Source organism: Haemaphysalis longicornis, unplaced genomic scaffold (assembly GCF_048455015.1).
Source record: "Haemaphysalis longicornis isolate Haplotype H1 unplaced genomic scaffold, Haemaphysalis longicornis Haplotype H1 scaffold_6, whole genome shotgun sequence".
Classification (NCBI taxonomy): Eukaryota; Metazoa; Arthropoda; class Arachnida; order Ixodida; family Ixodidae; genus Haemaphysalis; species Haemaphysalis longicornis.
Window position 1 is genome coordinate 63,043,526 of NW_027526407.1, and position 22,511 is coordinate 63,066,036.

General features: G+C 47.9%; 1 protein-coding gene across 2 annotated transcripts; it reads left to right on the forward strand.

Annotated features, from left to right (window-relative positions):
• The first annotated feature begins 4,229 nt into the window (after positions 1–4,229).
• On the forward strand, positions 4,230–21,545 carry LOC144142816 (uncharacterized). Of its 2 annotated transcripts, none has more exons than XM_077674590.1 (6): positions 4,230–4,921; positions 7,092–7,338; positions 8,336–8,619; positions 13,603–13,753; positions 16,720–17,107; positions 19,683–21,545. In XM_077674590.1, exons 4-6 carry the CDS (start codon positions 13,624–13,626, stop codon positions 19,756–19,758), a joined length of 594 nt encoding a protein of 197 aa, XP_077530716.1. In that variant the 5' UTR covers positions 4,230–4,921; positions 7,092–7,338; positions 8,336–8,619; positions 13,603–13,623; the 3' UTR covers positions 19,759–21,545. Both variants share the same exon structure in this region, with proteins under 2 accessions (XP_077530716.1, XP_077530717.1).
• Positions 21,546–22,511: the final 966 nt, after the last annotated feature.

The following is a 22,511-nucleotide window of genomic DNA, read 5'->3' on the forward strand; positions in this document are numbered from 1 at the left end:
AGAAGGTCCAGGGAGTGCAGCCATTCATTTTGCACTGGTGGTTGTCTAGTCGCCAAAAGAAAATGGGATTTCTTTAGGAAGAAGGGTTGTAGTCAGACTCTTCTGGGTGTTAACATTTTATTTACATATCAACACGTGTGCCTGCAGAGAAGGCATGCACTAATGCGTGTTGTTGTGTTACAGTACTGACCCAGCAATATTGGTTTATCAGCATTAAAACGTTGTTTCTTGACTTTGCCAGCGTCCGAATGCATTCTTGGCACCTTTCCGCACGCCAAACCCTCATCTCACTGCGCAGTAGACTGTGGTTCTCGTGTTACATTTTGCCAGCCCGGTAATGCAGCTTCCTTGTAGCTGCAAACACTGCTCTTGGTAGCGTGAGTGTGACCATGTTTGTGTGCACCAAGTAAGAGCTGTGCATCCGGACGTACCGTGCTGGGCTTCCACAGTATTATACCTGACAGTGGCACCGCTGCTGGGGTTAAGTTGCTTTCCCATATTGGCTTGTTCTCTGCAGGGCTGTTCCTGACCAGGCTTGGGGAATCCCAACAGAGGAGGCGACCTGGCATGGTGGCAGTTGCGTCGCACAATGAGGCCGCTGCAGTTGCCCCAAGTGGATTGGAGCCGGGACCCGCCCACGACCCGACCCCGGTGTGATCCAAACAACCCGTGGGGTTGTTTGGGTCACACCGGGATCGGGGCATGGCCTTGGGGATTGGGGGCCTCCCATTCAGGGCAACGTGGAAGCCCTCTTTGACAGGCGTCTTCCGGGCCGAGGATGGAGTGGGTGGGCGCATAACGTGAGTGCCCCTCGATCTCTCGCCTCTCCTATGTTGGCTCCAGGGTGTGTTAGCATAAACTAGCTTCATTTGTAGCACTGCCTTCCACTCGGTCGCTTCCAACTCGCCGTGACCGAACACAGATTTAGTAAGCAAAGTGAGGCGAATGTTCACTCAGTGGGGAAGTTTTCCCCGATGATTCGACTCTCATTTGTGATTAAGGACAAGCATCCGTTAAAACTCTCCCGGGACGCAGTTGATGAAGTCGCAGTTTGTGCGTCTGGCTGCGTGAATGCTGCACCGTTGCTCTTTCGGCAAAGGCGAGAGGGCCACGTAACTGACGCTAGTGGTTGCAACGGAGGAAGCTGCGGCCAGGTTGCCGGGAATCTCGCCCTGTCCACTTCGAATGAGTGGCTTTGTTTCTTTTGTACTGCAATTGCTTTCCTTGAGGGGGAGGTGTTCCTCCCCATTTTAGTTAAGCCTAATGGGGCTAGTGTCTCTCTCGTACGCGTGCAATGAGTCGGGAGGAAAAAATGGACTTTTGAAATGTACTGCACAACTCTGGCTTAGTTTAAGACGTTTTAGTCGCACTAACATGAATGGCATAGCACAGCAGCTAAAAATACTGCTAAATTAAAGAGGGCAGTCATTGTGGCCCTCAGCTGCATCACTGCCCCTTCTTGCCTCCCCTCTTCCAGGAACGAGTGTGCCAGCATTCCGGCCCAGGCAATCAGGGCAACAATGGGCCTCCTGGAGCCTACAGTGATGAGATAGCTGCGCCAATTTCGGCTCACTGCACAGAGAGGTAAATCCTGCTACATTTCAGGCAATCTGTGCCAATTTGCGCCAAAAATTTGTTTCGCTGTGGTAGGAGGAGTCCTTTTTGTGCCACAGGCGTTGGAGAGGAGGGAATCTCTCACTGCCTCCTTTGCAATGAAGCTTGGCAGCAGTTTACGTGGCTAGCATGCTCCAAGGGGTCGAGATGTGGAGGGAATACAAAGGTAGTTAGCGGGAAAGGGACGAAAGTTCAGGATGGCTGACTTTGGCACCGGCTGTGAGCCGGGTTCATTAATAAACACTTTCCAGCTTTAAAGAAAGTGATTGTGTCTGACCCAACATGTCTTTCAGGAGGAAAGCTGCAGGAGCGCTTGAGGAAAGCATTTTGTGATAAATCTTTTCTTTTCAAAGCTGCTCTTCATGAAGAATGCCGTCGAAGTTTTCACCGATTTTTTTTGCCTTTGTTTCAAAGTGAGCCGTTGGTCCACCTGCTCTATGATGAGATGGTAGCCGTCGTTCAAAAGCAGTGTGGACGCTTCGTAAAGACAGCCTTACCGCTCGAAGAAAGCCAGAGAGTTGCGGTTGTTGCAAACCTAGCCCCCTGCAAATTGGAAAGCGAGATTAGAAGTTTGAGACTACACGGAGCGTGGAATTTCGTCTTGGGAACCCAGACAGAAACAGACATTTAGGTTGGGTGCTGGAAGCTTTTACATAGACTGCGCTTCTTAAGCCCACAGTTGAGAGAAGGAGTCCTCTTGGGCTTAGTTGAGGAGGCTAGCTACCAGGCGGCCGCAAGTGATCAAACCCTGCGATGTCTTTACTATACACACTCCTCCAGTTTGAACATGTTGAATCAGGTCCATCTACATGGAGTATTGGCAGCGGATTTTCAGCAGGAGGAGGCTGGCAACAAAACGAAGTTCCCTCTCCCTCTCCTGGCTGGACTAGTGAAGGCATTGCTTTGCATTCCACGTAGAAATGCGGATTTGGAAAGGGGCTTCAGTGAGAACCGCTGGCACCTCCATAAAAGGACTCTGTTGACGATACACACAATGTTAGTGGCATCAGGCACATTGTTTCTCCCTCCAAATAATGGCCAGAGAGAGGGTCCTGGCCATGGGCAGATTGTGCACAATCTATGGTCACACAAATAGCAGTACGGTCAGAACTGTAGCCATCGATTAGAAAGCAGGTTTGTTGTAGCAGGCAGGCATCGGGGTGTACCTTTGTGAAACAATGTTTTACCCACTTTTAAACGCATGACCTTGCTGGTAAGGTTTTCACTTGCTCAATGGCCCGATACACCATTAGCTCATTGCATGCCTCGTAGCCTTCCCATGTCCCATAACCCTCCTTAGACATAATCATCTTTTGAAAGTGGTCCTTTACACCAGTGTAGCATTATGCACTCTTTGCGCGCCTCCTATCAGTACGTTTTTTTTTTTAATTCCTTCTCGTAACAAACTGCGCTCCTGACCTTAGGGACCTTGAGGCCAGAAACTCCACTAAAGAACGATCAGGTGCATCATTGCACTTTAAGGCAACATGAATTTCGGTATTGATTTGTAACGCAAGGGTCCATTTCAGGTAGCAAAAAAAAATAATCGCCTTACAATTGAGTGTGTACAGTAACCTTTGCCAGGCGTTTGTAAATGCAGTTGTGCTCCAAGAACTGTGTCCTTGTCTTTTCAGAAAGGCTGGCTGGTCCCCGGAAGCGACCGAGGACTTCATCTGCCTGCTGGGAAAGGACCGCACTGTGATTTGCACCCTCCAGGAGGTTTGTTATGAAACTCTGCTTTTACGTGTGTGCGTGAGTGCATGCTGGTGTTCTTGCAGGGTGTGGGGGGAGGGAGATAAGGATGCAGTTGCCATTGAGTCGCTATGAGAACCAGTCCCCATTAGGCTGAAATGCAAAGATTTTGTGTGGCTGCATTGCACAGTTATGTAGTCCCTTGATCGACTACATAGCAGGTGGCGTTAGAGGCTGCTGTGCCAAGTACTGTAATTTTGTCGCATTGGTTTGCCGTGTGTGATTAAACTATCTCTGCCTTCAGAATTTTAATTCTCGCCCTTCTCATGGTTAATCTCGGTCGGCGACATTGCGATCGTGGATGATGGTGTCACGATCATGGGAGAGTTTGGAAGACTACATTGCCAACTTTGTACCGAGCGCAAGTGGAAGCGGGTGCAACGTGGAAAGCAACCACTGCTACTCTTTGCAACAACCTCCAAAGTGATTGGAGCACTCGCACTGGTCCGGTGCTTCACGAATGTGAAAGATGGCGGCCTCAGCTGCTCTGACCCTTTAGACAATGTTTCGTGGAAAAGTAAGGCAGTTTCACCAAAAATGTGTTTTAGAAATGCTGAGTGCATTTATGACGTCTAATTCCTTAGCTGGCTTATATTGAATTATCCCCTACGGTGATCTGATACGTGTTTTTTTTTTAGTTCCATATAACTGGGTTCGACTGTATACCCGACAGTGGCACCACTGCTGACCAGTCGCTTTCACATTGCGGCTTGTTCTCTTCAGGGCAGTTCCTGGTCCAGGGCAGTTCCAGGGCAGTTCTCTTCAGGGCAGTTCCAGGGCAGTTCCTGGCATGGAGGCTGTTGCGTCGCACAATGAGGCCACTGCCGTGGCCCCAAATGGATCGGAGCCTGCCCCAGCCACGACCCGACCCCGGTGTGACTTGAATCACCCGTGGGGTTGTTGGGGTCACACCGGGATCGGGGTTGGCCAGGGCAGGGAGGGCCCGGGGAGCCAGCTGTCCCCGACCTGCTGGCACGGTGCGTGGTCCCCCATGTGCCCTGCCCGCCATCCGACTGTGATTTGGAGGAGGAGAGCACTGCGCTGCCCGGGAGTGGTGCAGCGAAGCCTCCAGCAGTGGCCTCCCCCTGCTTATTCCGGACGCCAGTGGGCAGCGTGGGCGTCTGCCGGCAGTGGACGACGCCCGGCAGCACCCTCTGGTGGGATTAGAGGGCCCCCCTTCCAGATGTGGCCTCGCCCAGGAGTTGAGCCTCGTGTACGTGTTGCGCGTGTACCCTCCGCACCACTTCTACGTGCAGTGCGGAGACGAGGGCAGCATGCGTACTCTGCAGTGGCTCCCAATCCACCTCGAGGCGGTCAGTGCTGGCCCTCTCTCTCTCTGCCTTGGGCTTGGTGTTTGGAGGGCGCAAGTCTCGGTTCTCGGCACCCCACTGTCATCGCAGCTGCTGGGCCGGCAACCCGAGTCCCATGGCCTCTCCTCTCCTGGCTGTTACGCGGCACCTGCAGGGAGGTCTTGGAACACCGTTGGGCCGTCCTCCCCTGTGGAGGATGTGGTCGTCCTCCATGGCCAAGGATGGATTGGGAGGGGGTGCATCCTGTGAGTGCCCTCCTCTCTCCTTTCCCTTGTTAGTTGCGTGTCCTGCTTGCCTACCTGGCACTCGCTTGTAGTGCTGCCCTTCGTTTGGTCACTTCTAACTTCACCATCCCCGAGAGAGAGAGAGAGAGAGAGAGAGAGAGATCATGTTCTTTAACTTGCATCATTTTGTGGAACTCATTTTGTAAAGGTGGCTTTTCTGTGGTGTGTTCTTGTGACGGGATGGTCACCCCAGGGGTGAGACAGCTGCGCATATTGCGCAGATTTGATACAAATTTGTTTTCCTGCGCCAGGCTGCTCCAAAAGCTTGAAAATAGCAAAAATTGCGCCAAACTGCTCCAAAACAGTCTGAGAGCCAAGGATTTTAACGCTCCCGTCAGTTCCAGTGCGGAAAAATGCTTACTGACGGCATAATTTTCCAGCACCCCCAAGGTGATGCTGTTTGTAAAGGTTTAATTGATTGATCATTCCATAAAAAACCTGCTTAAAATTGTCCCTCGAGGTAGTTTTTTTTTTCGAAAGTCACAATGTCGGGTTGCACATGTTATATTCTGTGCGTTTTTAAAATTTTCCCATTGAAAACCATTGCAAAGTCCTGTAGAAAAAATGCTTAGGTTTACTGAGGCGTCAAACCGCTTGTGCAAGTTAATGAAAAAACTGCAATTTTTGGAGCGCCGTATCTCCGGAACGACATTACTGGGCACCGCCACCTTGGTGTGATGAAGATATGAAAACATGGCCGCCGGGCGAAGCAGTTCCACCTTGGTGTGATGAAGATATGAAAACATGGCCGCCGGGCGAAGCAGTTCCTTGTGGTTCAGGCAGAGCGCTCTTCGCCAATTTCTACCTTGGTTTTAGTTATGGGGGTGGCTGGGTTTACATTTAGTCGTTTGATCGGTTGCTGGAAGGGGCGCGACTCAAAAGACGGGAGCTCATCAAAAACAACATGGTGCCCGCGAATTCGCCGTGTTTCGGCCTTGAGTGTGAGGCCGGTACGTGCTTGAAGTGAAATTTCGGACTCATTGCGGTGTTATAAAACACTGAGTTATTGATGCCTTTCCCAGCGGACTTGCGAGCGACGGGGATGGGACGATCGACGCTGCAGAAGTGGCGGCGCAGGCTACATCGCCGCGAAATGTTCAAGCAGTCTTCGATAGCGGGGCGGGCTATTATTGCACGCTAGTAATAATTGTTGATTTATCTGAAGTGAAATTTATTGCCAAAAGAAGGGAGGTGGATAAACATACCAACGTTACTCAGATTACGATCGTAGTGAACATGCACCTTGGGGATTGAAATGGGAGGGCTGGTGGGGTGCGACGACTGTGACCTCGCTTTGGCCGTGGCTCTACATCTGTGCGATAATAAAAATGCCTTACGATCGCTTAGTTTTTCAATTCGATATTATCAATGGAACTCCACGCTATCTATGCATAGAGCCTAAGAATTCAAAAATGGCTAGTAAAAAGGTAGTGCAGTTCGTACCTTGTGATACCCTGGTAGAAAAACTTTATTGAAAGGCTGTTTCAGTGTTATGTACGTTCAAAACCAATTAAAAAGTGCACTTTTCACCCGTGAGTTGCCAAAAAATTGATTTTTTTGGCTCCTAAGGTGATATAATAAATGTCGTTCTTCTGCTCCAAATCAAGGTTCTTGTGCTCCAAAATCGATTTTTCGCTGCTCCAAAAACTGCTCCCAAATCTGATTCAGCTGTCTCACCCCTGTCACCCTCACGTGAGGCATAGAAAGCGTCGCTTTAAAAAAAGTGAAAAGAATGCGACAACAGAGGCTCTCCTGTTTGCGAACAGAGAGACTCCTGACCAATGCAGTCCCTCAGTTAGAGCATGCGAGCTGGCGTCACAGCTATCGGCCACAGAGTTAGCAAGTCACCTCTTTGTGCTTGGCTTTTTGCTTTTGTAGAGCTACCTGCCATGTCTGGCAAGCCAGGCATTTAGCGAGAAACCAGGCATTTCGCAGAGACCCTATTGTAATAGGACATACTTCTGATAAGACAAAAAGTTTGCATGGTCCCTTTGAGTTTGTCCTAAACGGAGTCTACTGTACTTTGTGATATGTGAAAACGGAGGACCCTAATCGTATCAGGACATTGATTTTCGTGTGTTGGCAATGCTTAGCGCAGAACCCTTAACTATTCTTTTTAATTCTTATGCAGTGTTCCCAGGGCAGCCCCTCTCTCTCTCGTGGAGGGCTCCTCTCCATTGTGGCCCTTCGAGAACCCAGCTCTGGGCCAGAAGACGGCAGCTAATCCTCTGCCACCCCGCCACCCAGCACCTTCAGGGAGGTCTGGGGCCTGCTGACCACTCTGTCCTGGAAGGACGTCTTCAACGCTGTTGTGCCACGCACCCCGTGGACCATGTGGATGTCTTCGAGACCAAGGATGGAGTGGTTGCCCGCGTAACGTGAGTGCCTTTTATTGTCTCGTTCTACGCCCAGATTCGCTCCGCACTACTTTTCGTTCTCTCGCTTCCAGCTATGATGCCCCCCTTGCCTCCGAACTGTGACCCATACACGTGTTTGACAAACCTGGCCGCGTAGCCGCATCCTACGATCGCTCCTTTTTCACATCGAACTAGGAGAACAGAAAAACTAGTAGTTGGTAGGCTAAGGTGACCTGAAAGATGCAAAACTAGCCCTGTTTTTGACAAGAACGGGTACAATTCGGAGTCCTTCAACGCTTTTCTGTTCATGAAACTCCGCCGTCACACTATGGGAGAGTTTCACACACTGCCCAAGGAGGCCGCACCCTGGCGATGGCGTTGATGGTAGGGCAGCCGGGAAAGTGGTTGTAGGGGAGTACGGCAGTATCAGCAGTGCTCGTTCGCCCTTGCTGTTGTAAACCGTTGAAACGGATTGATTATTTTGCGAGTGCTGAAAAGTATTCTGTGAATGGTCATGCCGTTAACGTGCTCCGTTCGTGGCTGCCATTCTGACTAAAGAGGAACCGACAAGAGAGCCTTGCTATTTCGCTTTCTTCCGACGCCGAGCTGCATGGGAAACGAAAATGTGCCATTATCAGGAAACAAATTTGCGGATGTAGTTTTGACTCGCCGCACGCTCGCGTGTCAGAAAAGCATTTTGTAAGGTGGGACATTGCTTGGTTTGACTAGTGCGTCATGAATGGAGATGTTGTATCGCTGCGGCGTCAGTTGGCAAAGCTGCAAGCACAATCAGTTCCAACTATATGTGGAACGGGGATGCACATCTAGCCGATAGAAATAGTCCCTGCCAGAAACAGGTGGTTAATGCCCTTTGCTGCAAGCTGCACCTTCGTTGTCGTCCTAGGTCTGAGCAGTGCTAAGGGGGCCTTGAGATGCCGGTGGAACGGTGCACCCGACGGTGGCGCCACCACTGCTTCCCAGTCGCTCTCCCATTGTGGCTTGCTCTCTGCACGTGCAGGGCAGGAAGAGGGGAGGCGACCTGGCGTGGTGGCAGTTGCGTCGCACATCGAGGCCGCTGCCGTGGCCCCCAATGGGTCAGAGCCCGCCTCGGCCGACGACCCGACTCCGGTGCGACTTGAACCACCGTTGGGGTTGTTCGGGTCACACCGGGGTCGGGGCTTGCCTAGGGGCAGGGAGGGGCAGTCGGTGACATCGGCAGCAGCAGCACGCTCTGGGGCCCTTGGTGGGCTTGGAAGGCCCCTTCCGGATGCACGACGACCTCACCAAGCGGCCCACCCTTGGGTACGTGTCGCACGGGTACAGCCCTCACCAGTTCTACGTGCAGTGCTGGGACGGGGTCACCATGGGTACTCACCCGGCAGTGGCTCATGATCCACCTGGAGGCAGTCAGTGCTGGCTCTCTCTCTCTCTCTCTCTCTCTCTCTCTCTCTCTCTCTCTCTCTCTCTCTCTCTCTCTCTCTCTCTCTCTCTCTCTCTCTCTCTCTCTGTCTATCTCTATCTCTCCCTCTCTCTCCCTCTCCTTCCCTCCCTCCCTCCCTGGGACGGCTGCACACTGCTTTGCTCAAACAGAGCATTCAGCTCTAGCTGTGGTTTCCTCTGGCTTGCTCAAAGCTCTAGTGGTGTGCAGCGGAGGGGGGAAAAAAAATTCACTGAGTTGCGCAAGGCTTGAGCCATAGCGAAGCTGTGGCAGGGTTTGCACAGGTCTTTGAAAACCTTGAAAACCCTTGAATTTAGAAGTGTCAATTTCAAGGGCTGGAAAGTCCTGGAATTTTTTAAGGGTCCTTGAAAACCCTTGATTTTTCCGGAGAGAATCAATGGCCCTGTCTTTTCACGAGAATTTAAAGTGTTTGTCGTGGATTTTAGGTGCCAACAAATGTAAGAAACGTAACAATCAAGTTTCAGTGTATTGTGTGAAATTACAAGTTTGATGGAATTTCGTTATTACGAGGCAACATTGAGAGCAGGCACTTGTCAATCCAATCCATGTCGCGGTATAATCCAGTGGAAACCAGCTTCTGTTCTCTATCTTGCATCTTCCATCTAGTCTGTGGACGCTCGCTCCTTGCATGTGTGCTGTGCTTCATGCGCTCGCATGTACGTTTGCTCTTACGTGCAAATAGTGGACGTGCACATTGTTCATCCTGTCTTGCTGCAACACTTGCAGATTTAATTTCAGCTGATACTCTTGCTCACACAGCAGAGGATGCAGGCAACATTAACTAAGTTTTGAAACCAAACAGCCTTGGCAAACACAAAGGAAAAAGAAAAACCTTGAAATACCAGCCATGAAATAAAAAATGAAGCTGGGGGAGCATTTACGAATCCGTTAGCACCTATCTAAATGTGCACTAATGTGCTTAGGTATTGTGCAATAAAAAACTTTGCATTGTGTTGGAAAAGTTATAAATAATTCCAGATAAAACGTTAGGTGGGGACCTTAAAAATGTGTTTTCTGGTCCTTCGAAGTCCTCAAAAACCCTCGAATGTTTGCTTTTCAAGCCTGTACAAACACTGTGTGGGATTTTCTTTCTCTGTGAGCACTGACGGACACAACACCATGCATTTGTAAAAGTTTGAAATTGTTTATTTGCACGTTCTGTCGTCGCTTTGCACTGTGGTAGTCGTAGTCATTGTCATATGCATCGATGTCATCTCCTTCATGCCAAGCATTACATGCGCGGTAGCGCTGGACGACAGACAGCTGGGGCGCAGAGGCAGTGTGTGCGTGCACGACGCAAGCGCGGTGTCGAGGTTCCGCCAAGCAGCTGTTGTGCCAGCTGTGGCGTTGTTGGTTGCTAGGAAACGCAAGGCACTCATTGGGTTTTTCCTTTTTTTTTCTTTTCTTTTTTTTTTTTGCTAACGCCATTGCACGTGCCAGGGACACCCGGCGGTGGCCATGAGGCACGTGCTCACGAGCGCTCAGCATTTTGTGGCTCCTCAGCATTCTCGCTAGTGTTTTTCTTGTTTTTTGTAAAGCCACTGCCTGTGCCAAGAACGCTCAGTGGCTGCCGTGAGGCGCGCACTTGCGAGCGCTCGGCATTTTCTTAGAGTAAAAGCTTGTTAATTTAAAGGAGCCATGAAGAAAAAATACAAGTTGGGTTTATTAGAAAGACTGTTTAGTCCCGATAACAATGATACCAATATCGTCGCAATCTTCGCACAAATAACGGAGATATTAAAGAAAACGTGTAAAGCAGTCGCGACCCCCTAGCCAATTTCCCGCAACTTTTCTATGACGTCACGGAAGCTTGTTTGTGCGATTGGCGGCCGCCTAACTGACCTGTCGCGACGGCACATGACTGGACGTCTGTAATGGGGCCTCTAGTTCCGTTTGACCGCATAACTTGAATGCTAACGTGCAGTTAACGCACTGAAAATTGTTTTATTGTTGGCCCGTATGACGTCATTCTTGCTCATAACACGTCACTGTGGCGCAAAATTTGAAAGTTTTTAAATACTTCTTGCTTAATTTCGTTAAAAAAACATCTTTTGTGGCTCTAATGGAGCAGAGTGAGATACTGAATCCTAGTTCATTCAAATTAAAGGAAGTTGTATTTTCTCTTCATTTCTCCTTAAGGGGGGACGCGGCTTTCAACTTCGGAAAAATGACCAAAACATCGTTTTTTTGAAACCCGCATATTCGGCTTCTATGTTTCCTATTCTGTGCGTCTGCAAAGTTTTTACGCTGAAAAGCGTCGCAAAGTGGCATAAAAAAATACTTTTGTCAGGCGCGGTGACAAACTATCAGCGCAAAAGGGCGAAAAAACGGCAATTTTCGGAGCGCTCTATCTCCGCAACGGTGCCACCGGGCGCGGCCATTTTGATATGGTTAGATCGGCCGAGCGATCGTTTTTCCGGTTCCGCTCATCTCTTTTATCTTCGTTCATTCACAAACGCACAAACGGCAGAAAAGAAACGACGCACAAACGAAGCTAGAAATAGATGCTGAAGCGCTATTGGTCCTCCGGTCGGGGCACAGAACGACGACCCTCCTGATTGGATGTCGCGGGCGCAACGCAAGATGGCGGCCGCCTGAGCTGCGTAGCGAGCGGATTGAGTTCATTTTCGCCGCTTCGCTCGGCCGAGTTTCTGTTCAATCTGTGGTATTCAACACGGACGTTATCGCGATGGGAATGCCAGAGATAACTAGCCAGATTACGGGAAGTTGTGTGGCTCGAAAGGCGGAGGTCATCGAACGCTTCGTGGTACGCGTGACTCTACCGTCGCCAGACCCCGGAGGGTGACGCGGTGTGCGCGCTTGCGATAGCGGTTCGTGAAGTGAACTCTTAGTCGGATTTGCGATGTTTACACGCTTAGTTATTGCTGTGTTTTGACTGTGGGCTCGCTAGCCTTGAGAAAGAAACGGTCGACGCGTCAAACGCTGCGGCGCGCACGGCATAGCCGACGCGCATTGGAGCATCACATGACTGGGCAACCGGTTACGATTGAACGCCAGTAGTTGTAATTAATGCCTGCGACGTTAGTTTTAATCTTAAAAGCGACCTGACCAGCCATATCAGGTATAATCAAAGCTCGATATGTCGCGGTAAGCGTGCGCTGCGATGCGCGCGAGCCATATCGCCTTTCTTGCGCAATGTTTCCCGTGCACTTGTAATTTTCATGCAAACAGGTTTGAGTTAGTAATATAGGAATAAAATATGCTCTCTGCGTTAAAAATGTACGTTACTGTGGCAGCATTTAACAGTGATTTTTTTAGGGAAATTATTGATACCATTGCTCAGGGCATACTGGCTGTGCTGCGAGAAATATTGGATGCCTTGAATGTCAAAAGTAGTAAAAAAAAATATGCTCTTGCATTGAAGTTGGGAGTTATGCAGAATACTCTACCAAGCTTCAAAGTAGCTCATTTTCAACCTTGTGGTATGCAAACTTTTGGCAATGAACACCTGCACTATGAGTACTAAGTTGCTGTGCCAGGCAAGATAAAACATGAAAAAAAAGCCAAAAATGTTCAAATTTAAGTTAAAAAAATGCTTAACTTGTTGCCATGGTGACAACACTGCAAAAGGAGGTTGTCCAGTGCGATACAGCCAACCAACTAACCTACTTTGCATTGAAAGCCCATTGAAACCCATCTCCCCTCTGTTTGGTTTGCAAAGGGGGGTATGTACTCTTCACGGAGGAGCTGAAAATGATGTTTTCTTGAAAGAGAAAGGCTGAAAAGGCACTCCAATTTCAAGGCAAGGCCTTCCAGAAGCCCCATGTTCAAAAGGACATGAAAGGCTACAACCGTGACGACTTTTGATATGTGAAACCTATGTTGCAACTTCGGAAGCCGTTTTCTCAAAACAGTTTTTTTTGCCACCTGTGTCGCTTGTCCCAGGGATTTCTTCGTGACTGCTGGGTCTATTTTGATTCCGTTTCTTGCATTACATTCCTTGATGAACTGTTCAGGTCGTGACACTTTTAGTTTTCCAGATTTGTTTTTTGTGATTTTTTTATTCAAATAATCGTTCACAGTTGACATGCCTGTTGCACATTAACCTCTAAAAAAATGAAAACTAAAAATCATTGTGTCGTAAAAAAAAAATTCTAAAACTGTCACGACCTCGTCCATTCATTTGGGAATGCAAAGCACTTCGAACAAGTTTTCTATCGTGTTTTATAAGCCGCTCAAGCTCGGTACAAGCGGAACAGAAAGAAAATTTCATACATAAAAAAGTTATCAAAATATTAACTTCAAATTTTTATGGTGTTATCACAGAAGCATTTCCAGTTGCTGTGCCAATTTTCATCAAAATCCACAAAGAAATAAAAAAGTTGATTTTGAAAGCCACGTCCCCCCTTAACGCATTATATGCCACACGCTACGGCTGGCTGCAACAGCTCCGCTTTGAAAAATGCATCGGCATGCAGTTCATTGTAATCCCAATTCAACGGTATAACATTTGTAGAAATCCTTTGAAGAAACAACCTAAAAACCCCTGTAAGTCTAGGCACAAATACGTACTCCTGGGTCTGCATATTTGGCTGACTTGGACAAAAATAGCTCTACTTTTTGAAAATGGCGATTTTGAAAAATGAATTTTTTGGTCAAATTTCGGGATTCTAAGACCCGCATCTCCACTTAATATGCAACATGAATTTCCGTACATATTCATTTGCAACGCAAGGGTCAACTTCAGTCGAAAAAAAAAATAATGAAATAAACTCGCCTTACAATTGAGTGTGTACAGTAAGTAACCTTTGCCGGCTGTTTGTAGATGCAGTTGTACTCCAGGAACTGTGTCCTTGACTTTTCAGGCTGGCTGGTCCCCGGAAGCCATGGAGAACTTCATCCGCCTGCTAGGAAAGGACTGCACCATGATGTGCACGCTCTTGGAGGTTTGTTGTGAAACTGCTGTTGCGTGCGTGACAACAATCGTCAACAAATCGACAAAGGAGGTGGTGCAAGGTAAATGGCATTTTCGAATGCTCCTTTCTCATCAAAAGTTTGCCTGTTCAGTCAGAAAAGCTCGCAATATTGCATTCTATTTGTTAGTCGTCCCTGCAATGTAGCTTGTTTGTCTGGTTTGGGTAAAGTAGCTTTGTAATCAAATGAGAGCACTTGTGCAGAATGATGGATCCAGCATGGTTGGGGCTTTTCGTGCTGCTGAGCTTTAAGATAAGATGAGATTAGTTTATTTGCCCATTTATACATTGATAACATGAAAAGGACTGAGGAAAAAAAGCTGCCAAAGCGGCTTGACGGGCACACCTGCTCCTTGGGTACATGGCTGCAATGGGCAATTATACAGAAACGTAGTTGCAGGCAACTGTTGCAGCCTTGCTACACACACACACACACACACACAAAATGATATAGTTTGTGCGACATCGCCGAAGCACATAGCAGGCCAAAAAAAAGAAAAAGAAAAAAAGAAGGGGGGGGGGGGGGGGGGCGTACAAAAATATGCGCGAGAGCTGGCTTGACAGGCTGCATTGATAATAGAGGTCACTTATACAGGGGTGAGACAGCTGCGCATATTGCGCAATTTTGATACAAATTTGTTTTCCTGCGCCAGGCTGCTCCAGAAGCTTGAAAATTGCAAAAATTGCGCCAAACTGCTCCAAAACAGTCTGAGAGCCAAGGATTTTAGCGCTCCCACCAGTTTCAGTGGGGGAAAATGCTTACTGACGGCATAATTTTCCAGCACCCCCTAAATGATCCTGTTTTGAAAGGTTTAATTGATTGATCATTCAATAAAAAAAACCGCATAAAATTGTCCCCAAGATAGTTTTTTCGAATGTCACCATGTCGGGTTGCACATGTTATCTTCTGTGAGTTTTTTTTAAGTTTTCCCAGGGAAAACAATTACAAAGTCCTGTATAAAAAATATGTATGTGTACTCAGGCGACGAACTACTGGTGAAAATTGATGAAAGACGGCAATTTTTGGAGCGCCGTATCTCCGGAATTACATTACTGGGCGCCGCCATCTTTGTTTGGTGAATATTGGAAAACATGGCCGTCGGGCGAAGCAGGTGCTCGTGGTGCAGGCGGAGTGCTCTTCGCCGATTTCTACTGTGGTTTTGGTTATGGAGGTGGCTGGGTTTACATTTAGTCGTTCGATCTGTTGAGGGAAGTTGCGTGACTCGGAAGAACGGGAGTTGATCAAAAACAACGTGGGGCCCGGGAATTCGCCGTGTTTCGGCCTCGAGTGCGAGGCGCGGTGCGTGCTTGAAGTGAAATTTCGGACTCATTGCGGTGTTATAATAAAATGCCGAGTTATTGCTGCCTTTGACAGCGAGCAAGCGGCGGGAATGGGACGATCGACGCTGCAGAAGTGGCGGCGCAGGCTACATCGCCGCAAAATGTTCAAGCAGTGGCCGACAGCGGGGCGGGCTAGTAATTGCACGCTAGTAATACTGCTTTATCTATCTGAAGTGAAATTTAATGCCAAGAGGGAGGTGGCTAAACATACCAATGTTATTCAAATTGCGATCGTAGTGAATGCGCACCTTGGGGAGTGAAAGGGGACGGCTGGTGGGGGGCGAAGATTGTCACCTCGCTTTGCGCAACTTTTGCCATGCCTCTACAATTGTGTGTAAAGCAGAGTCTGGGATTACAAAAATAATAATTACAGCATTCACATGATAATGAAAATGCCTTGCGATTGCTTAGTTTTTCAATTCGATGTTTTCAACGGCACTCCATGCTATCATGCATAGCGCCTAAGAATTTATAAATGGCTTTAACGTAGTGCAGTTCGTGCCTTGTGATACTCTAGTAGACAAAACTTCATTGAACGGCTGTTTCAGTGTTATGTACGTTCAAAACCCATTAAAAAGTGCCCCCCCTTCCCCCCGAGTTGCCAAAAATTTGATTTTTAGGCTCATAAGGTGACATAATAAATGTCATCATTCTGCTCCAAATCAAGGTTCTTCTGCTCCAAAATCGAGATTTCGCTGCTCCAAAAACTGCTCCCAAATCTGGTTCAGCTGGGTCACCCCTGCTTATATGAAAAAATAGACGGCTGTAGAAGACACACTTGTCTTTCCACTGAGCGGCCTGTGTCAGGCCCATTCCAGCAGGATTTAAAGTGCAACACTTATAATTTGCAAAGTTGATCTTTTTTATTTTCTATAATCTTTCAACATTGCTCACCATTTGATTAGCGACATGGGGCTATGATGTACTAGAAGAGAGAGGCGTGTTGCCCGGGTCGGTCAGGGGGGTCCATTTTGCAGTGAAAATTTTTGCTGGTGAAGTTCCGTTGTAAGCGACGCCCCTTGAGGCCTCTGCTTACCAATTGCTCTGCAAGTTTGGTTTGTTAAATTCATCCTCATTCATTGCCTTAGTGTTATTTCCCCATCTTATGGCGTAAAGTAAGACGTTAAACGACTGTTGAGTTTGGTTTTAAGCGTACCGAGTCGACAACATTTTGCTGAAATCGGTGAAGCGGGGTTTTTGTGGTTTTTAGAACAGGTAGGTTCCATCTTCGTATCTTCATTGAGCCGGGCCTGCAATTTGTTGGAAGCCGAAAACACCACGTTGACATTCTCCCAGCGTCCAGTCTTTTCTGGGTGGTGGGACTGGTTGTGAACTACTGCCTTGCTACTGTCTCTTACAATTGGGTCTTTCTCAAGCTGTGCATTTGGCAGATGCTCTTTTAATCGCTCCGACCTTTGCCTTTTCATTCTAGGCACCTTTCAGTGCATCAGTCGAACCCTCAGCGGCATGCTCGTCGCACTGCGCATTAAGTTCTGTGTTTCTCGCGTTACATTTTTCTAGCCTGGTAATGCAGCTTCTTTGCAGCCACGAGCGCTGCTCTTGGTAGTGTGATATTTTTTAATGTACCAAGAGCCGTGCATCAGGATGTGCCTTGCTGGGCGTCCACAGTATGCCGGTCACTCTCCCATTGTGGCTTGTTCTCTGCAGGGCAGTTCCTGATTCCGAGAGGAGGCGACCTAGCATGGTGGCAGTTGCGTCGCACATCGAGGCCGCTGCCGTGGCCCCCAACGGGTCAGAGCCCGCCCCGGCCCACGACCCGACCCCGGTGTGATTCGAACAACCTTTGGGGTCGTTGGGGTCACACCGGGGTCGGGGCTTGGCCAGGGGCTAGGAGGGGCAGTCTGCAAAGCCCACCAGCTGCAGCACCCTCTGCTGCCCTTGGTGGACTTGGAGGGCCCCTTCCGGATGCGGTCTCGCCGAGCAGTTCAGCATCGTGTGCGCGTCGCATGTCTACACTCCGCACCACTTTTACGTGCAGTGTGTGGACGAGGACAGCATGCGTACTCAGCTGTGTCTCCCGATCCACCTGGAGGCGGTCAGTGCTCTCTCTCTCTCTCTCTCTCTCTCTCTCTCTCTCCCTCCCTCCCCCCCCCCCCCCTACTGCTGCGTGCACTGCTTTGCTCGAACTGAACATTCAGCACTTTTCCTCTGGCTTGCTGAAAGCTGCAGTAGTGCAGCTCAGGTAAACAAAAAATTAGAGCCCCCCTCACTCGCAGGGAGAGTTCAGCGTGCCTTCAAACACAGGCGGAACAAGGGTTCACGAACACGGGCTCACTTTTCCGTTGTGGCTTTTCAGCCAACATTGCAATCCGTGAGGAGATTTGTATATCCACAGAGGGTTGCTAGAAACATGATACCGGGAGACTGCAGGATTAATATGCCAGAATACCGAATTTATTCAAATATAAGGTGAGGTTTTTTTCCAAAATTTGTATTCTCAAAGTCATACCCCGCCTTATATTTGTATATTTACGGCAGTTTCTTCTACTCTCCAAACTGCACTCTCGCCTTATATTAGTGACCACCTTATAATCAAATAAATACGGTATATGGAGCGAAAAAACGTCACCCGCCGCCAATCTAGCGAGGCCAGAGAAGTTCATGGGCGGCAAACTGGAGGAACCAATCAGGTCTTCCGATTGACCGTTTCAGATTTCCCAGCATTTACAGTGCGGTGGCAGATGGCCACTTTGGAAGCCTTTGAAAGCAAATAATTTGAAAGTTGTGTGCTTGCCTTGCACCTTCTCAAGAAAAAAAGAAAAAGGGGGATTGTAATTCAAAGATTGTTTGAAGAAAATGAGGTTGCAACGAGTGAAGTCTGTGCAGCTGCAAGTGAAACATGATGCCGTTCAAATTGCGGTGGTTTGTGTCGCCGAGAAGGGCATGCACGATCGCTTTTATTAGGTTAAATGAGGCAATCCGGCTGCATTAGTTAAGAAATTTTGTAAGTACAACCAACGTATCTTAAGAAATTTTGTGGGTATGTTTGACGTGCCTCTAGAAAGAGTGTTTAATTTTCTGCCCCTCCCACCTACCGACACAAAGATCAAGTCGCCAGAGCTTTTCTACTAGTTGACCTGCTCATTTTTTTTCATTAAATACTCTTATTGTTGCCCTGCATGCATGCACATTTTAGGTAAAAGATTGGTGTTTCTGACCCCGTTGCTTAGACAGCTTAAGTGGTTTGGCTGAAAATTTTGCGTGTGGGCGCTCACATTGTTTTTTCCCCCTTTTCAGAGTTTCGTTTTCTTGTGTATGTCATATATATAAATTCTTTAGGCTGCTGTTCTTCGCCATGGTTGGATTTTCTTCACATGCAGGCTGTCCCTGTGGACGTTTGCTTCAGCGAAGGCACGAGGGCCATCTTTGTGTCTGGTTTTATGAAAAACAGAGCTAATGCCCCGTGTCCTCAATTAATTCATTCACAAGAAGCTACTGAGTGTTATAAAAATATCTTTGAGGAGAGGTGTATCGGCAGAGGTGGCATTTTGTCCTTGGGGCATTCCTTCCTCTCAACCTTGCATGCTGAAAAAGTGTGGTGTGCTTTATAAACACCTGGAGGGGCTGCACCGCTGCTCAGAGCAGACTTCAATTTCTCATCGCAGCATGGTGACCATCACTTCAGGTGGGACTTCAGAGATAAATGGCGGCTGTATATTTCTAGGGGCTAAGATTAGACATACAGATGGAGTGCTTTTGTGAACGTTTATTGAAGCAATAGAGGAAACTGGTACGGGATAAGAAGCTATGGCCAGCGGGTGGCCGTCTTAGTTTGATTGACTGTATGCTGCAGTTGCCCGAGTTCAGGGCCATCTTGTCTTTGAGCCGGTAATAGGAGAGATATATTTTCAATTGGTGCATTTATGTTAAGCAGCTATCTGCCTCTGACTGTGGCTCAACTGACACCAGATTCTCTAAAATGACGGTCGTCATTTTGAAGTGATGCGGTATTGGTGCACAAATGCGTGTGTGTGTGTGTGGTTGGAAGTCCCGCAGAGGAACGGAAGGTTGTAGAAATCACACAGTGCGTCTTGCTACTGTGCACATCTACTAAGGGACCAGTAAAACAATGCAACCCTCATTCTCCTGCTCCTCCACAGGATTCCCTAACCAAAGAAGTGATGGTACATTAATGTAACATCACTTAAAAATTACAGCCATGGTTTTATAGAATTCAAGCTCTGATGTCTGGTGTTTCATTGCTGGGCACTATAAATGCGAAAGCACTGCTCGACTCGGCAGGCTAAAATCCGGCGTCACAAAAGAGAAATGGTGGCCAAAATGGATGACAGCCTGGTCACACACAATGCACCCATGATCTTTCACAGATCTCCAAATACTACATTTTGCATAGGCTGATACCAGCAGGCTCAACTGTTAGAACCAATAATAAGAAAAACAAGTGTAATTAAGCAGTTTATTTTACCATACAACATATAGTCAAGTTGATGGTGCCATGACTTTGTTGTTATATCCAATATTGTTACAAGTGGGTTGGTCTGTATATATAATGTTCCTGTTGGTGGTTTTTCTATGCTTAAAGTCCATTTTTATTGCTTCGAAATAATATTTTGGCTGCTACAACGTCCTTTTTTTTCTCTTCAAAACAGATTTGCTGCTGCTCCCAAACCGTCCAAAATGACTCGGGCCAACCACATCACTTCCAGTGGGTTCCAGTTGCTTTGAGGCCTCTGGACAGCCTGGAAGGTACCCCAGAGCTTGCGACATGTGGGTAAACCTTCGAGCCAATGCGCAATCCAGCTCATCCCTGCCTGCCAGCCAGTTTGTGCCGGTAGGCCATCCATTCAGCAACCGGACTTGGAGCACTTTTCCCTGCTTTCCACACTGCTGCCTTCAGCTGCAATAGCCTCTCGTCCAGCTCCACATTGGTGACGTGGCACAGTGGACCAGATCCTGGAACAGTTCTACCCCCTTCACCAGCTCCACCGGGGCGAGGCACTTGCGGAACTGGTTCCAGTAGGCGTCATGGTGCTGTGTGGAAAGCAGCGCTGGCTTCCTGAGTGGTCTAATGTGCAGTGGTTCTCGTCAAACACAAAGTCTCAGCTGCAGAAACTGACGACACACTGTGTATGAATTCTCTGAGATGCTGCTCTGTAAACAACATGGGCTGGGCCTCATGCAATTTGCCCACAGTAAGGCAGTGCATGTGGCCCAACCCTCGTTGTAGCTATCTTGCAGTTGTTGTTAGAAGCAGTTATAGCAGTCACAAGGATTAACTTTTAAAGAAGTCATGAGAACAAACTCTTGTGTTCATGACTTCTCTAGCCAGAGCTCACTCGTTGCGGTCAATGCTGTGCTTCTCAGCACCAAAGGTGATTTTACGGTCAGTAATCAGTTCTAGTACCTGTACTTAACACCAAGGGTAGAACATTGGTAAAAACCTCCTTGGCAAAGATAACGTAAAAATGGTGTCGCACACGAGGAATGATAGTGATGGCATTGTCTCTAGAAAAAGTTTTTTTTTTTTTGCAATACTTCAAGCAGCAGCGTCTGCTTAACACCTCGAATTTGTCTCCGAGAGCGAGTCTAACCTTCTTTGTGACTGCACAATTGCTTCAGACGATGATTGATTGATTGATTGATTGTAGGGTTTAACGCGCCGATGCAACGCAGGCGATGAGGCGCGCCGTAGTGGAGGGCTCCGGATTAATTTTGGCCACGTGGGGATTTTTAATGTTCGCTGAAATCTCGTACACACGGGCGTTTTTGCTTTTCGCCTCCATCAGAAAAGCAGCCGCCGCGGCTCAGCAGCACAACGCCTTAGCCACTGAGCCACCACTGCTGGGTTATCACTGTACGTGAGCTCCCGTGAATTAAGTACTGCTTCAATCTCACTCAAAACGGTGGAAGTTCGTCCGAGCACAGGCAGCTTCATCTTAAAACCCTTTAATGCCTGAATTATGAAATAGGCCACAAAAAAATTTTTTTTTGTGTGTTTCGGCTTTAATCAGGGACCGTGATCACATTCCACATTTGTTTTATCTGGGGTGCAACTATATCGCCGACTTTTAGGTTTGTCGCGAATTCGCGACAACAGGCACTTAAGCCCATATCTCGAATAGAACTTCATCACCTGCTTTTAGGTTTGTCCTGAATTCGCGACAACTGGCACTTGGGTCAATATGAGGAAGTTTTGCCGCAAGAATAAAGGGGATGTCTGCAGGCCTGCGAAACAATGGCTTCTATGAAAAACATTTATTTCACAGATTCCAAGCCCAAGAAATCAACTGTCTTGAAAATAAAATCCTCGGCTCAAAAATTGATGACAGCATGTCATTTACGGCTGGTGAAAATTGTGGAAGCAGTTCGCATTCTTGTTGAGGCACAGGTGAACGTTGCACTTCGCGCATTTGAAAACCGTTTGTCCTTTGCACCCAGGCCGTTTGCACCGCTGGCGTGTGTTTTCCACAGCCGGCCAGTGACCTGTACTGTCCGTACGGATGCTAGCGACTGGCACGGGTCTCATTGGCCCTCTTTTTTTCTTGCATTCAAGCTTGGCTTCCACAGATGAAGATGACGGTCTTCCCCTTTTCTTCACTGTAATGTCTTTGCCCTGCTTCAACAGACATGTGGCAATGTAAAATTTGAATTTGAGGAGGTCCATCCTCTGCTTGACAGGAACACCCACTGAAGCACAGTCATGTCTATAAAGCAGCCAGCTGACAACGACGACCATGTCCACAAAGTGAAAGAAAATCTTGAGATAAAACTTTCTTGACCTAATGTGGATTCTGTAAAATGCAATGAGGGCATCAAGTTGGTCGACGCCTCCCATCGACTTGTTGTAGATGCTAACAGCACTTGGACAGTCAACCTGCACGGTCTTCTTTTGCGTGTGTTCCCACCTGTCTACGGAAGTCACCGGCTGTGCACCTGCAAACGTGCTCAATGTTGTCACCGCTCGGTTGTCGTACCACTTGAGTACAATTATTTTTGAGTCATCAATCACCGTCTCGAACTCTTCAAAGGATCCTCGGCCCTTCTTTTTCAAACTGGCATCGGTAGGCAGAGGGCAACCCTGTAGGCGATTAGCGCGTGCTGTTCCAAGACAGTGTACATCTTTCTTTGCCAAGGCAGTAAAAAGCTTCACTGATGAAAACCAATTATCACAGAAAAGAAGATGGTTCAATCCTGGCTCGATCACTTGGCACAGCTTGAGGACTATATTTCCACTGGCACCAATGTCCGGCTCTCCAGTAACAGCCTCTATCTTCCCTGTGTATATTTCAAATGAATGTACCATTCCCTGAGAGTCGCACAGAAGAAATATCTTGTAACCCCACTTATGAGGTTTGCTGGGAATGTACTGCTTCAGGTTACTGCGACCCTTGAATGGAACCATTTGCTCGTCAACACAAAGGGCTTGCGTTTTCGGAATAGACTGAAATTTTGGAAGCAGGGAGTCAATAATTGGTCTC

Coding starts and splice junctions, on each gene's coding strand:
- LOC144142816 (XM_077674590.1), top strand. CDS start 13,624: ATGGAGAACTTCATCCGCCTGCTAGGAAAGGACTGCACCATGATGTGC. Junction 13,754..16,719: donor GACAAAGGAGGTGGTGCAAG/GTAAATGGCATT, acceptor TGTTCTCTGCAG/GGCAGTTCCTGATTCCGAGA. Junction 17,108..19,682: donor TCCCGATCCACCTGGAGGCG/GTCAGTGCTCTC, acceptor TCTTCAAAACAG/ATTTGCTGCTGCTCCCAAAC.